The 13,318-nt window shown below is 45.8% G+C and overlaps 1 protein-coding gene across 3 annotated transcripts in view; it reads right to left on the bottom strand.

Moving 5' to 3' along the window:
• The window catches only part of LOC104331895 (TLE family member 4, transcriptional corepressor), a 97,550-nt gene extending 84,572 nt beyond the window's left edge, over positions 1 to 12,978 (bottom strand). For all 3 annotated transcript variants that reach the window (XM_075410520.1, XM_075410521.1, XM_075410519.1), the window contains exons 1-4: positions 12,867 to 12,978; positions 12,376 to 12,473; positions 11,259 to 11,322; positions 9,804 to 9,848 (exon numbers count right to left, since the gene is read on the bottom strand). In XM_075410520.1, coding sequence (XP_075266635.1) covers positions 9,804 to 9,848; positions 11,259 to 11,322; positions 12,376 to 12,473; positions 12,867 to 12,911 — 252 coding nt within the window. In that variant the 5' untranslated portion in view covers positions 12,912 to 12,978. The remainder of the gene's footprint in view (positions 1 to 9,803; positions 9,849 to 11,258; positions 11,323 to 12,375; positions 12,474 to 12,866) is intronic.
• Between the last annotated feature and the right edge of the window lie 340 nt (positions 12,979 to 13,318).

Genomic DNA, 13,318 nt, shown 5'->3' on the forward strand with positions numbered 1-13,318 from the left:
GCACCCTCTTCTCCAACCCTTAGTTGGGCTGCACTACACTACAGCTATTTTTGTCTCCCTTGCACTCACTAATAAGAACGCTTAATAGGAAAACATCACTGTGTTTTCAAAACAAATTTCAGAAGTGTTTCAGCTGAAAACTCCTTATTTAGACCTGTGAAAGGTTAGAAATGGGAAAAAGTGGTTGTCCAAGATAGGAACTTTCCTCAGTGATTGCTTGCAGTTTTAAAAGGCAAAATTTGAATCAAATGCTAAATAGGAGTAATTTGTTGGTCACCAAACAGGAGTAACTGAGATAGACAGGTTAACTGGATAACTAACTATATTAATCTAGAAGCCCTCACTTAGCTATCTGTGTTACGAAGAATGCACAAAAATGAAGTTCCACCTCTCCTGCCAAGAAACAGAGAGACATGAGAAAGTAAATGAAGAAGCAAAATGCCTTCTTCTCCCTCCATCCCCAGCTAAAAAGCCACTCCAGTTTGCCTTCTGTTTAATTTTAAATAACGCTGTCACGTTAACGTGGTAAATGACAGCTTCAGACACTGAGCAACTGTGAAGAACATCCTGCAACCCAGACCTTCCAAACACTGAGGTCCGTGCACCATCACGCAAGCCTCCTCCCAGCCGCTGCGAGGGGGGACCCGAGGATCACACCACTATGCCAGCTCAGTGGGCTTCAGGTCACCCACTCTTCCATCATCCCCTGCTCCATCTGTCGTTGTCACCCCATGGATACCCCGTAATGAGTTCTGACGAAGCTCTCTGCCTCGAGGACACAGGAGACCCAGGGTAGACCTATCTGCTGTCGTTTTTGGGTTTAAAATTGGCAGAGTTAAGTTTCAACAGCATTTGCTGTCGCTCCCTATAAGTACCACCATGCTTTATTAACTATCTGCAGAGAGCATGCGTTCGCCCTGCTGTGTTTTGATTTGTTGATTTTGGGTTCAAAGTCAGAAAAGACACGGGGAAAGAGGCTCCCTTTGCCTTCTGAAGTACACTCCTGCCACAGTAAATCTGCATCACTGACTACGCCTGTAACTGAAACCCAGGTGATGTCTCAGCGGCAGCCTCGCCATGCCCTCTACACGATGCTGCTCCACCACCGGCTAACGAGGACAGGGCGGGGGGGGGGGGGGAAGAGGTGATTCTTGCATTTGCAAATTCTCCAGACGTCTGAGACATTAAGAGAAGCCAGGCACATAAGCAGACAGCGTAAATACAAGAGATGCTTATTGTATTTAAGATGGAGGAAAGGGCAGCTTTTTAAAAAATTAAATGCCCTCACTGATCATACACAACATGCACACAGTACACGACACATGCCAAGCAAAATCTAGTGGCAAGACCTATGGTTATGCAGATTCTTTATAGCATGAAGGGGACAGATTTTGACTTCTGTTCAACTGCGAGATGCTCTGCTGAGGTTTTTAAGCAAACACATGAAAAAAGCACAAGTTCTCATTGCCAGTGTTCCACATCCCAAACATAACAGTGAAAGGTTTTTCTCCTTCGAAGAAATTGAAACTCATCCAGCAAATGTCAGAAACCTCTGGCAGTGTAAGATCCTGCAGAGAAACCATTTAAGCAGACCAAAAGAAAGAGGCCAAGTAACAGGACCTCCACTCAAAACTACGACCTGTGTTCCCTCACCTTCTGACACAGAAAAGCTAATTGCCACCAGCATATCTGTGCCATCTAATAATACATCATCCACAAAACTTCACAAGCTATGATATACAACCCATAGAAACTTAACAAGCAACTCCAGAAAGAATATTTACATATTTTTAACTTGGTATTCTTCCTTCTTAGGAGAGTAGACCTCACACATTTTCCAAGAATAGGAAATGATAACAGAAGTTGCCAGCTGTATCTCATACTCAGCTCCCTTGACTTTATTGCGAATCTTGGGACATTTCACTCCTTAGTTATGAAAAACAATTATGGAAGAATGATGGAGGCAAAACTAAGAAGCATGAGCTGCATGGAGTCTGACAGCTTAAAATTAGAAAGGAAATAAAAAGAACCACAAATTTATTTTTGATCTCATGATTAATTTTAAGCCAATCTCATGATTTTCTGGGGACTGGCATGATTTAACATTTGGAGTTGGCAATACAGCGTTCCTTACATATACATAACCATAAAGAGACCAACTTCAGTTTACTGCAGGGACTATAACTTTGACTTGCCTTGGCATCTGCACATTTAAACATCTTTAGCCACAGCACCACAGTGTTCCAATACCAGAGCAGTACGTATGTGTCCTGGGCTAAGAAAGGTGATTCCTCATGTCTAAATCATATCCACGCAGACAAGAAAGCACTAGAGTTCTGTTCACTATTTGTGACATATTTCAGTTATATTTAAAAAACATTATTAAAAAACCAAAAAAGTTAGGGACCCCTGCTTTTGACATTGTGCCAAAAAGCTTCCTGCTACACTGAGCTACAGAGTTTGTGCTACCACCAAGATAAACAATATCAAGGGAAAAAATTTACAGAAGTACTTCAAGGTACCAGCAGAACTGTAAAAATACCATCTTGAATCAAGACAAAACCTGTAAAAATATACAGACAAACAGAGAGAGAAATAGGTATTCTTAAAACCACTTCACATGTTTGTATTTTAAAATAAAGACTAATTTTTAACCCAAACATTCATTTTTTTCACGGAATAGCATTTCTTGAGCATAGATAGGTTCGGCTTCAAGTATACTGTCATCTGTTAGCTAATGCAAGTACCGCTTTATACATCCTGCGTTTCACATTATCATCTTTGTTCTGCTCCCGCTGTGCCTTGTGGCTAAACAGGTTTTCTGAAAGTCAGTGGCAACAGATGTGTTCAATCTGCAGACAGCAAAAGGATTGACTTCTGTAACAATTACAGTCACACTGTTCACAAACTGGCCCACGTCTGTGATAAACTTAGTTCGCTATTACATCCATAAACAATACACTGTATCTTCCCACTAAAAAAATAAATACACAAGTAAGACCAAACTGATAACTCTGGATTCTCGACTTTTGACAAGCTTGGTCTTAAAGAGTCACAAAACCTGTCTCCCGGCTTTAATGCACCGAGTCCACAGCATACACTGTGATTGACCTGTGTGAGCACCGCCTTCACTTTCTGTAATACAAACCAAAATCAGAATCCCTGTCTCGAGGAGCTCACCATCAAAATTATTTCACATGCCTGAATCCTCATGTTTGAAGTTATTTCAGTCACCGAGCCAACCAGCCAAATATTTTCAAGTCAGATTTACTATCGCCTCTGCAGCCTTAATTCTACTTTCCTAACGCTTCTTTTGTGCACTGAAAGAGGTCCTCTAGGAAAACTGGTAAGAAGATCAGCGAGTGTATAACTAAAAACTGCACCACGATGCACATACACGATGGGGCAGGAGCAAGCGTACACTTGCTGTAAAGCTTGGGCATCCCAGCATCCTCATTTTGAAACCTATCTCCCAGTTAACATTCTGTCCTGTGCTGAACGACCTCGCCACTTCTTTTTTTTCTGCCCCCAGAAGGCAGGCGAGCCTCACCACACGAAATGGTGCAAAAGTCACTGCACACAAAATGGTGACACAGCGTCCCTCTCCCGGCGGGCAGTGGGCTCGGACAGCGCGGCCAGAGCCTTCTTCGCCAGCCACAGCCAGGCTCCCAGCCGCCCTGGCTCACCCCAAGGTGCTGGGCGGGAGGGGGTCCACGGCACGTCTCCCCCAACCCTATCCAAAAGGGGCTGGGGGAGAGGGGTCTCAACGGAACAGTGTCGCTTACTGCAAACAGCAAAGGTGATGGAGCTTTTCGCTTTTAAAAAAAAAAGAAACAAAAAAAAACAAAAAACAATTTGCAAGGATTTTTTTTTATAGGGGAAGGTGTTAGGCAACCCCAGGGTCACCCACTCGCCCCCTCTGTAATTACAAGTGGGCCCATAAACTAACACAGTCAGTGAGGCAGCGTCACAGCAATTAGCATCTTTCAAAGGCAGAAAAACGCTTTTATGTTTAAGCACTGCAGAGCACAGCCTTCTGCCAGTAAAAACAGAGCGTATTTCTTCGTTCAAAAGTTTCCTCGGCGCGTTTTGTGCCGCTTCCTGTGTCTGAAGCATCTGGCCGAACTGCCAAAAAAGGGGGGGAAAACACCTCTTTCCTTTGCTTACGGATGGCAAAACCAGGGTGAAATGGAAGTTCTGGTCCTCAGGCACCTCACTCTGCAGTTTCGCGGGTAAAGGCCATTTCTTTACAGTAACTCGCGGAGAAGTGGCAACAGCAAACTTCCCAGCAATTAACAGGACCTCTCCACAGAAAGACTGTCTAACATGCCTGTCACGAGGAAATGGAAGACCAGAATCTCGTTTGTGAACTTTGCAGTTATTACCAAGCAAGAGGTTTCTGGTTTAAACGCAGAATAATACATTTTCTAACTTTTCATAAGCTTCTAAGCTTTTCTGCTGTCTTCAGAGGCTAAATAACCTAAAACTGGGACAAACAAGCCTCAGTTGTCAAACTGATTTGACAACCTATTTTTTACATTTTGTGACTTTGATGGAAAAGCCACTTGTTTTTCTCTTCCCCCTTAATAGTCCTGTGCAAGCTGCAGTCTTCAAAATTTCACTTCTAATCTCTCTCATTTTGAAGTTTTCCAGTTCAGTTCCGACTACACACTGCCTGTATCTCTATTAAATCTTTCCTACTGTTTATAATGGAAAACAAATTCAGCCGGTATAATTTTAGCTGGCTCTCCAGCTATTCTTCAAACAGAAGACAATATACACTCAACTACTGACTGTGTTAAAAAAAACATGCACTCATGCATGCACACACTTTCATGCCAAGCCCCAACCACCGCCAAGCTCCAACCACTGCAAAAAAAAAAAAAAAAAAAAAAGTATTTTTCCATGACACAGGTAGCAAATAAACAACCCAATTCTTCGTGATATACATGTTTTATGGCCACGAAGATGAAAAATGGTCAAAACTGTGCCCTAAATTAAACAAATTGATTCCCATCTTTACCCCTTTACCAAAATAATTTACTAAGGCTTAAGAAGCAAGCAGACTCAGGGCTAGGATGTTGTACAGCCCATATATTAACTCAGTCAGCAATAAATCTCCCCTTGCTCTCCATACTACTTTCTTGAATAGCTCACTATAAAGCCCCAACCTAATTAAAAACAGCTTTCTCGGCAACAGTGGCCTTGATTTCACTTATTTACACATTAACTGCAGCCTCCGTTTGGCCAATCCAGTCTATTCCCTGTACCACGCAGCGCCTTTTATCTGCCCTGGACAGCATTTTCTCCAGCAGATGAAGTAGATGCCGATTGATTTGCTGTCGAGCATGGTAAATTAATAGCAACAAATTGCTGAGGGCCCCATCTCGCTGCTCCACCATGCTTCGGCAGTTTTGCTTTATTTGCTCCATGATGGGCAGCAGTCAGGCCTCTTCAAGTCAATTTCTTCTTAACAACCTGCAATACTTTTCAATGGTGAAAATAGAGCCGTTCCTTGTAAGTCAGAAATCAATATCCTATTGCCCTTAGAAAATGCTAAACAAGCAGTATTGGCAATCCACTTGGTACTAGAGGGTATCAGATATAATGCAAATCCATACTGCTTCCCTCCTCGTAGTTATTACAGTTTGCTAAAAGGTTCCTAATGCCATTTATCATCATTTACCATCGACTACTGCAGCTATGATTATGATATCCTATCAGCTAGCAGAGCCCTTTCATTTCTACCCAATTAATATTTTAGCAGCACTCAAATGGTTGTTGCCCAAGTCTTGTAATAAAATTTACATGGATTGGACTGATTTTTTTTTTTTTTTACTGTGATCTTGAAAAGTAATTTCATTTATTTTTTAATACCCAGCTTCTTAAAAGATTTGCATTTTCTTTCAAAAATGATGAAATGAAACATTCTAGCACGTGAATTAGTTCAAAGCAGGAGATCTAACCAAAAAGAGTGACTCAGAATTTGCGTATTGCCACCACCAAAAAAACATAATCTAACTAAAAACTGAATGCTGCATCCTATTTACGCCTTTTATCAGTCCCATTCACAAATATCTGTTGTCTGTAGCCAAATACAGACTCTTATTTTAAGCGATAATAACAATTCTGAATTAAAACCTTCAGCAAGCATATTTGATTACAGCAATTTAAATAAACTGTTTACCATAACATTAAAATACCCTAATTTCAGAAATTAAATGAAAATGACCACCACCACCAAGTAGCCACACGTATATTAGAAACAGAGAGCAGCAGGTCAACATTCATTCATAAACTGTCCGCTGAGCCTCTCAAAAACAGACGTTAAAAAAGCAACTTGCTAAGAAATGGGCATCTTCAGACCACACTCAAACATTCATATTTATGCTAATACTGACATTTAAAACTGTAGGGAAATATCTGTTCACACTGCGACCCCAAAACTCTCAACTCAATGCCCCCCCCCCCGTTGTTTTTTTTTTGGAATGTGTCTATTTTGAAGCTCTATTGATCCTAGAACAGAATATCAAAAATTAGCTTCCTATTTTAGGCTGTAACACCACATGTCACAACATACCCCACACTTGTGTTTAGGAAAAAAAAAAAAAAACAACAAATGACTAATTCTACCAGTCTAATGCTATTTACTCAGTTACCAAAATTTAAATTAATTATGTTCTCAAACATAATTGTTAAAAATTGGCAACATTATGCAGGCTTAATTAAGATTAAATCCAATTTACTAAATGTACTTTAATTGGTACTAATTACATTAGCTTTCCTTTCAGAATGACAAATTCCCCATAGGTTTCACTTTAATAGTCTTCTATCAAAATCAACACAGGATGACTGATGATGAGCATCACACAGGGGGGTGGGAAAAGAGATGCTCTTCCCCCCACTCCCCCGCCCCCACCGACACACAGGCACACTCACTACCGCTGCTCTCTGTGCTTTTATCCTTTTATCAATTTGCTAAGTCACAGAGTCATGACTCCAGCACAGCCATCATTTTCTGTTCCAGTGAAAAATTTCTCTAAAAATAAATACTCTGTGGCTGGGAGCAGCCAAGAAGAACAGAAGCTTTAACAGAAAAATACACAAAGGTTTCAAATATCAGGGCCACCAATTACTAGGGTACTTCCAAGGACTCCAGGGAGTCCTGCTCTTGAACCCTTTGAGACACAAATCTAATAAGTGAATAAGCCTAACCTGATCTTGAGAACTAGGCCCAATTACGCCGAAGGGCAACTTCACTGCATTATTGCCTGCTTTCCATTACAAGGGCATCCAGCGAGTACATCTGGAAAAGAACCTGAGAGGAACCAAGGCTGTCTGCCCAGAAAAACAAATAAAGACAGATATGCCTCTGTGCTGAAGTGAAAAAAAGAAAGAAAATATAATAAGTAGGTGGTTTGCAGGGCTGTCTGTATTTCATAATGTGATAAGCTGCCCTCAGGATTTTTGATATGATTGAATTTAGAAAGCTGGGGGGGGGGGGCAGTAGGAAAGGGGGGTGGTGGGGTGAATCGCTCAATTTCAGCCGAGTGAAATTCAAAGATGGGAGAGGAAGAGAAGGGAATTTTAGGTGGAAGACTGAAAAAAAAGCTTTGTACACATAAACAAAGCAATCAACACTATCTGTATAATACACCAAACTGGACCTTCATGCTGTGATCATAGAACAAGATCGCAAATATTTTGCAGATGCTGAAGCAGGGGGAGAAAGTAAAAAAAAAACCAAATGCTGTGGCAATAGAATGAAGACATGAGAGACATGAAATTGATCTCAGATTTGAGAACAACAGCGAACAAGTTTCTTAGCTGCAGCTAATTTGAATCAACATCTGACAAAATATTTAAGTGTTTTGCATGAGAGTACAATACTTAAACCACTAATTTGAACAGTCTGAACAGTAATGGAAAAAGGTGTTTAATTAAAACCCAGTCATTTGTAATCCCCACACTTAGTTGTAACTATTTAATTTCTCCAGAATATCTCTGACGACTCCATCACCATAACTGTACGCAATTTCTGAAGCAAAGCATTTAGAAATTAAAAGTTAAAAGGGCTTCTGCTGTGGGTTTCTTTCCCTCCGCTTCAAACAATTTAATTAGACATTGCAATTTCAAGCTGATTTTGTCCCACGGAACTTTGTGCAGTCAGTGTCAAGTCCACCTACAACTAATGGTTGTAAAAACAGTGTAGCCAGAAATACAAACAAGTCTGATCGCAATGCCTGCTTTCAAACGCCTGTCACAATTTGCTAGGTAGGTGGCCTGTAAGGACTCTGGTCTTTGTGAATTGTTTCCATATCTACTACTTTACTGTTTGGGGTGGGCTTTTTTGGTTTGTTTTTTTTTAGTTTTTGTTGCCTTTTTTTTTTTTTTTAATGGAACCTGAAACAATTCGGCTATTCATGGGAGAACAACACCTCCGAGAGTCAGCGACCAGCCTTTCCACCAGCACCCACAACCTGACTCGAGTCCAGAGAGTCACCATGCACGAAGGTACAACTCCACCAGCTGCAATCACAGCCTTTTTCTCGCAACCGTTCGTGAAACGCACTTGAATGGTCTTCACGGTTAGCTACCTGCGAGGAGGACGTCTGAACTCAACAGGTCTACATATGCGTCTGTGAAAAAATGTGTACGTGCAAGGTCCCGTTAAGTTTGGAACTGCGGACGCAAAACGCTTTGAGGCAGGAAATCTCACCATCTTCATATTTGTATGCCATCTAGCGCAAACAGCCCTCATCAGTACTGTGGCACTGGGATGATAATGGCATACAAAATACAATAAATAGCATGAAAAAAACATTTGATTTGTACGTCTGCTCTCAACAAGATAAAGAAATCCTATTTCCACAACCCAGAGAAGTTCCAAATCCCTAACTCTGAACAGAAATGTGTACAAACCGATTTTCAGACGGTCTTTCTTCTCCCACCCAACCATTTCTTTATTTCTGCAGTTTACACTCCCCAGCAACGCTGGTGAATTGCTCGGCCATTTGCTAAAATGAGTTGTCAGTATTAAACTCCACCATATAAAAAGTTCCCCCACTGGAAAAGGGGTCAGATGTTTAATTCATTCTCCTCTACAGAAGGTTAAAAACATACATTTCTGAACAAGGAACTCTGATTTACACCACCATGCTCCACCTGACTAATCTCCTGCTAATCTTGGCCTAAGTGCTAGACTTCAAGGCACAAAACTGAGCACGCTAACATCCTTGCAGAAAGCTCATTTGCTCTTTCGTGTTTGAGATGCTAAGACACTGGTGTTGGACAAAGGTCCAAGGGAGCAGCCTGAGGGAAACAGGAACATGGCTGTGCACCGATCGCTTTGTAGCTCCAGCTTAAACCAGTCCTGGTTAACCGAAAAGAGGCTTTTTCGCACACAAATACAAATCCATCGACACCCAATATGCGTTTTCGATGCAGCTATCACACCAAAAAGTCAGCCCTGAAGGCTGAAGGTCAGACAGATCTGAAGGTGCGACCCACACACCCCTCCACCCCGCCCTGCGCAGCGCAGGACCACCTGCACGCGCGGAAACCGCATGTGGAAAGTCAGCCGAGTAACGCACAACTGGCAGCCAGGCCGTAACGTACGCAGAGCCCATCTATCGTAGGCAAGATGAAAGTTTCAGGGCCAGGTTAAGTACAAAAAAAAAAAAAAAAATTCCAACACACTCAAGCATGCAATGAAAGTAAGCCATACAGCACACACATCTGTTTTAAGACCCACAGGAGAAATCACACAGAGCATTCTCACATGAAACAAAATATCTACCTACCTGCTTATGCATCTCTATATTCAGCCCATAGGACATCTCGTAATACTACGAAAGAAGAAAATGACTCTATTAGACCTTGCAATTCTGAAAACCATTCCAAAATCCACTTTGACTCAGACGTCATCTGTACAAAGACATATAGACCTAAAAACGTTTACTGGCCTTGAAGAGCTCCTGGAATTCGAAACAGCATTTCACAGCAATCTTTTGTTTGGGTTTTTTTGCCCTTTTTTTTTTTTTTGCTTTATCTACATTGCTTCATATCAAATCTACAAAGAACAGCCGTAAAACAAGCAAACAAAAGAGACAACAAAAACAAAAAATCACGAAAAGTAATCACAACCAGAGTTAAAGATTAGAAACGGAAAAAAAGCCACAGAGAAAACGCTCAAGATTTTATTCCCTAGCACACGTAGAACACGCCAAAAAAAAACCCACCCAAAGTGCTTGAAGTCAGACACACACATAAATCAGCAGTGTCTAACAGACCAGTTATTTAATATTTTAAATTGAAGCCACAAGAAAGCTACAATTAAATAGCAGGGATGCAAAAAAACGAAAGGGCATGGAAATTCAGAGCCAAAGCAGATCCAAGTACGTCCTGTCGCACCCGAGTACTGCGGGGAACTCAGCCCAGTGTGTAACGCTGGTACCAAACAATCTCCGAGACTTAGGTGTACCGAGCACGAAAGAGACAACTGAGAGCCTTAACATTTGCTTGCACTTTTGGTTTCAGAATTATTCAAGGTTGCCTACTCTTTTCACAAATACAAGAGTGTCACTTGTCGCATACATATGGAAAAGAGCTAATCCTTCATAGGTGCACCCGAGAGCCGACAGCAAGAGCTCCTCTGGAGTCACCACGATCCGTCCGTCGCGCAGTTATGTGTTTGGAGGTGCCTTTCCATGCTTATTACTTAACCATGCAGACTGCAGCCACTGAGGAAATCCCTCTCACAGCCGCGATCCCTGGCATCCCGAGTTCAGCAATGAACCAGCTGCCCAGGCGCAACAGTTCTCCGAGGAAACGGGCTTATACGTGTACACGTACAATTCTGGCTTACCCCCATGACAGGAAAAAAAAAAAAAAAAAAATCCCAAACCGTTAGTACAGAGATGTGATCATTGTGGAAAGTCAGCGAAAGCGAAAACATCATCCCCAGGTACACTACGAAAGCCGTACGCGGCTCTGGGGGCTGACAAGCAACCTGCTAGCACTGGAAGAAATACCCCCAGCTGCTGAAAGCGTTAAAACGCCGGTCTCGAGCAGGAGCTAACTGCTGCAAACAAGTTACAAACCTCTGGAACTACGGATTTCTCACGGAAGCACCGATGCAACCCCAACGACAGCAGTGCTGCTACCATCTCTCCGCTCGCCCCCAGCAACCTGAACACATTTCGGTCCCCGCGCACCAAGCTAATAGACATTTTGAATTTGTTATGCTGTCTGCTTACCATGACATAATGTCGCTGCATCTCTGTCTTCTCACTGGCCAGTTTTTCGCATTCTAGCTTTAAACTGTTCCGAGACATAAAAAGGAAAACAGCATGGGTACTTCGTCAGGCAAAACTGACATCCTTTCAAGCACGGGTTACTTCCCCTCTCCAAGCATTTCTCCAACACACAAAACAGAAACGTGCATTCCGGCTCTTGCTCGGGAGTTCGGGGTGGGGTTTGTACTTCTCCTCTTTCGAGAGATGCTGTGCAGCATCCACCTCTCCGAAGCAAAGTGCTGACAGCACGCAGCAGAGTATTTTTCTCTTAACCAAAAAAAAACCCACCACCACCAACCCCAACACCGGCTGACAGCAGGAGCACGCAGGGGCTCGCACTTGTCGCAAGCCTGAGGAGCCACTTCTAAACCTGCAATTTGGGTTTCGGAGTTCTTATTTAAATGAGTTTTGGGAACACCTCTCGCTTTCGCTTGACCCCCGGAAGAACCGAATGCGTGTCACCACTTCGAGGAGAGAAAAGTTGCCGGATTTTCTTTCTTTTGGTTCTTTTTTTTTCCTACTTTTTTTTGTCAGCGATGACAGAACCGGCAAGGAAAACGCCGCCGGGAATTTCAGGGCACCACCGCGGCAAAACGCGGGGACTTCCGCTGCCGTTTCGGGGGCTGGTTTGCTGTTTGTTTTGTTCTCTCGTTTCGGGGCGCCCTGCCGGGAGCCGCCCGCCTCGCCCCGCGCCCACCGGCCGGCAACCGGGGGGGGGGGGGGGGGGGGCGGGGGAGCCGCGACGGCGCGCGCCTCCTCAGCGGCATTCGGAAGAAAACCGAAGAGCGAGAGATGCGTACTTCTCCTCCATGATCCCCCCCAAAACAAAAATAAAAAAAAAAAAAACACACCAAAGCAAACCAAAACCCTAGGAACACGAATGGGAGCGCGGGGAATACCAGAACACCGGCTCGCACCGTTCGGCCGGGAGGGCCCCGGCGGGCGGGATGCTGCGGGGCGAGGAGACCCGGCGGGGGCGGGCCCGCCGCGCCGCACCCCCCCCAAGCCCCCCCCACACAAACCCCCGGCGGGAAGCGGCGATCCCGCGCGGGTCCCGGGGAAAAGTCGGGCGCGTTACCTGTGGTACTGAGCCTGCAAGAACTGAAACTCCTCCTTAATCCGATCGCAGGACTCGGAAATGGTGAATTTAAAGGGCTGCGCTGGCTGGTGAGGAGCCTGCAAGCAAGCAACAGCGGGTCCTTTAACCGCCCCCTGCTCGCCCGCCGGCCCGCCGGCTCCCCCCCGCCCGGCCGCCACTCCCCGCACCCGCGCCCCGCCGAGGCGCAGCCCGCCCCCCCCTCCGCCAATGCCCCGGGGCCGCCGGCCGTTGCGCGGCCGCCGCGCGGGGAGGAGGCGTCGGCCGCTCGGACCCCCCGTAGCCGCAGACGCGAGGCGGGCGCCGGGAGCGGCGCGCACCGGGCGGGGGCAACTCGGCCGGAGCCAACCGCCGGCCCGGGGCGGGGGGGCGGGCGGCGGCGGCGGCGCGGCGGACAACAATAAGAAAATGGCTACAACTCCGCGGTGCCCGCGCCGGAGAGCGGTGCCCGCGGGGCCGCCGCCGCCACTCACCGGGTGCCGGGTCTGCGGGTACATCTTGCTCAGGTCGCGGATCATCCACGCCGCTTCGCGGGGCGCCGGCGGCCGCAGCGGCGGGGATCAGGGCTGCGGGCGCGGCGCCGGAGGCGGGCAGGGGCGCCCCGGCCCCGCCGCCCCGGGGCTGGCGGGACACCGCCGGCAGCAGCAAGGCGCGGCGGCGACGGCGACGGCGGCGCTCGGGGGCCGCTGCCACATCCCCCGGGGGCGGTCAGCGGGCGGCGCCGACCGGCTCTGGCGAGCGCCGCCGCTCCGCGGGCTCCGGCGGGCTGCGAGCCCCGTGCGGCGGCAGGCGAGGAGGAGGAGGAGGAGGAGGAGGAGGAGGAGGAGGGAGGGAGGAGGAGGAGGGCGGGGAAAGCCCCTCCGCCGGCGCCGGAGCGCGCTCCGCCGGAGATCCCCGCCGGCAGTTTTCTCCCCTTCTGCAAACT

The sequence above is a fragment of the Opisthocomus hoazin genome, chromosome Z, assembly GCF_030867145.1.
Source record: "Opisthocomus hoazin isolate bOpiHoa1 chromosome Z, bOpiHoa1.hap1, whole genome shotgun sequence".
Lineage (NCBI taxonomy): Eukaryota > Metazoa > Chordata > Aves > Opisthocomiformes > Opisthocomidae > Opisthocomus > Opisthocomus hoazin.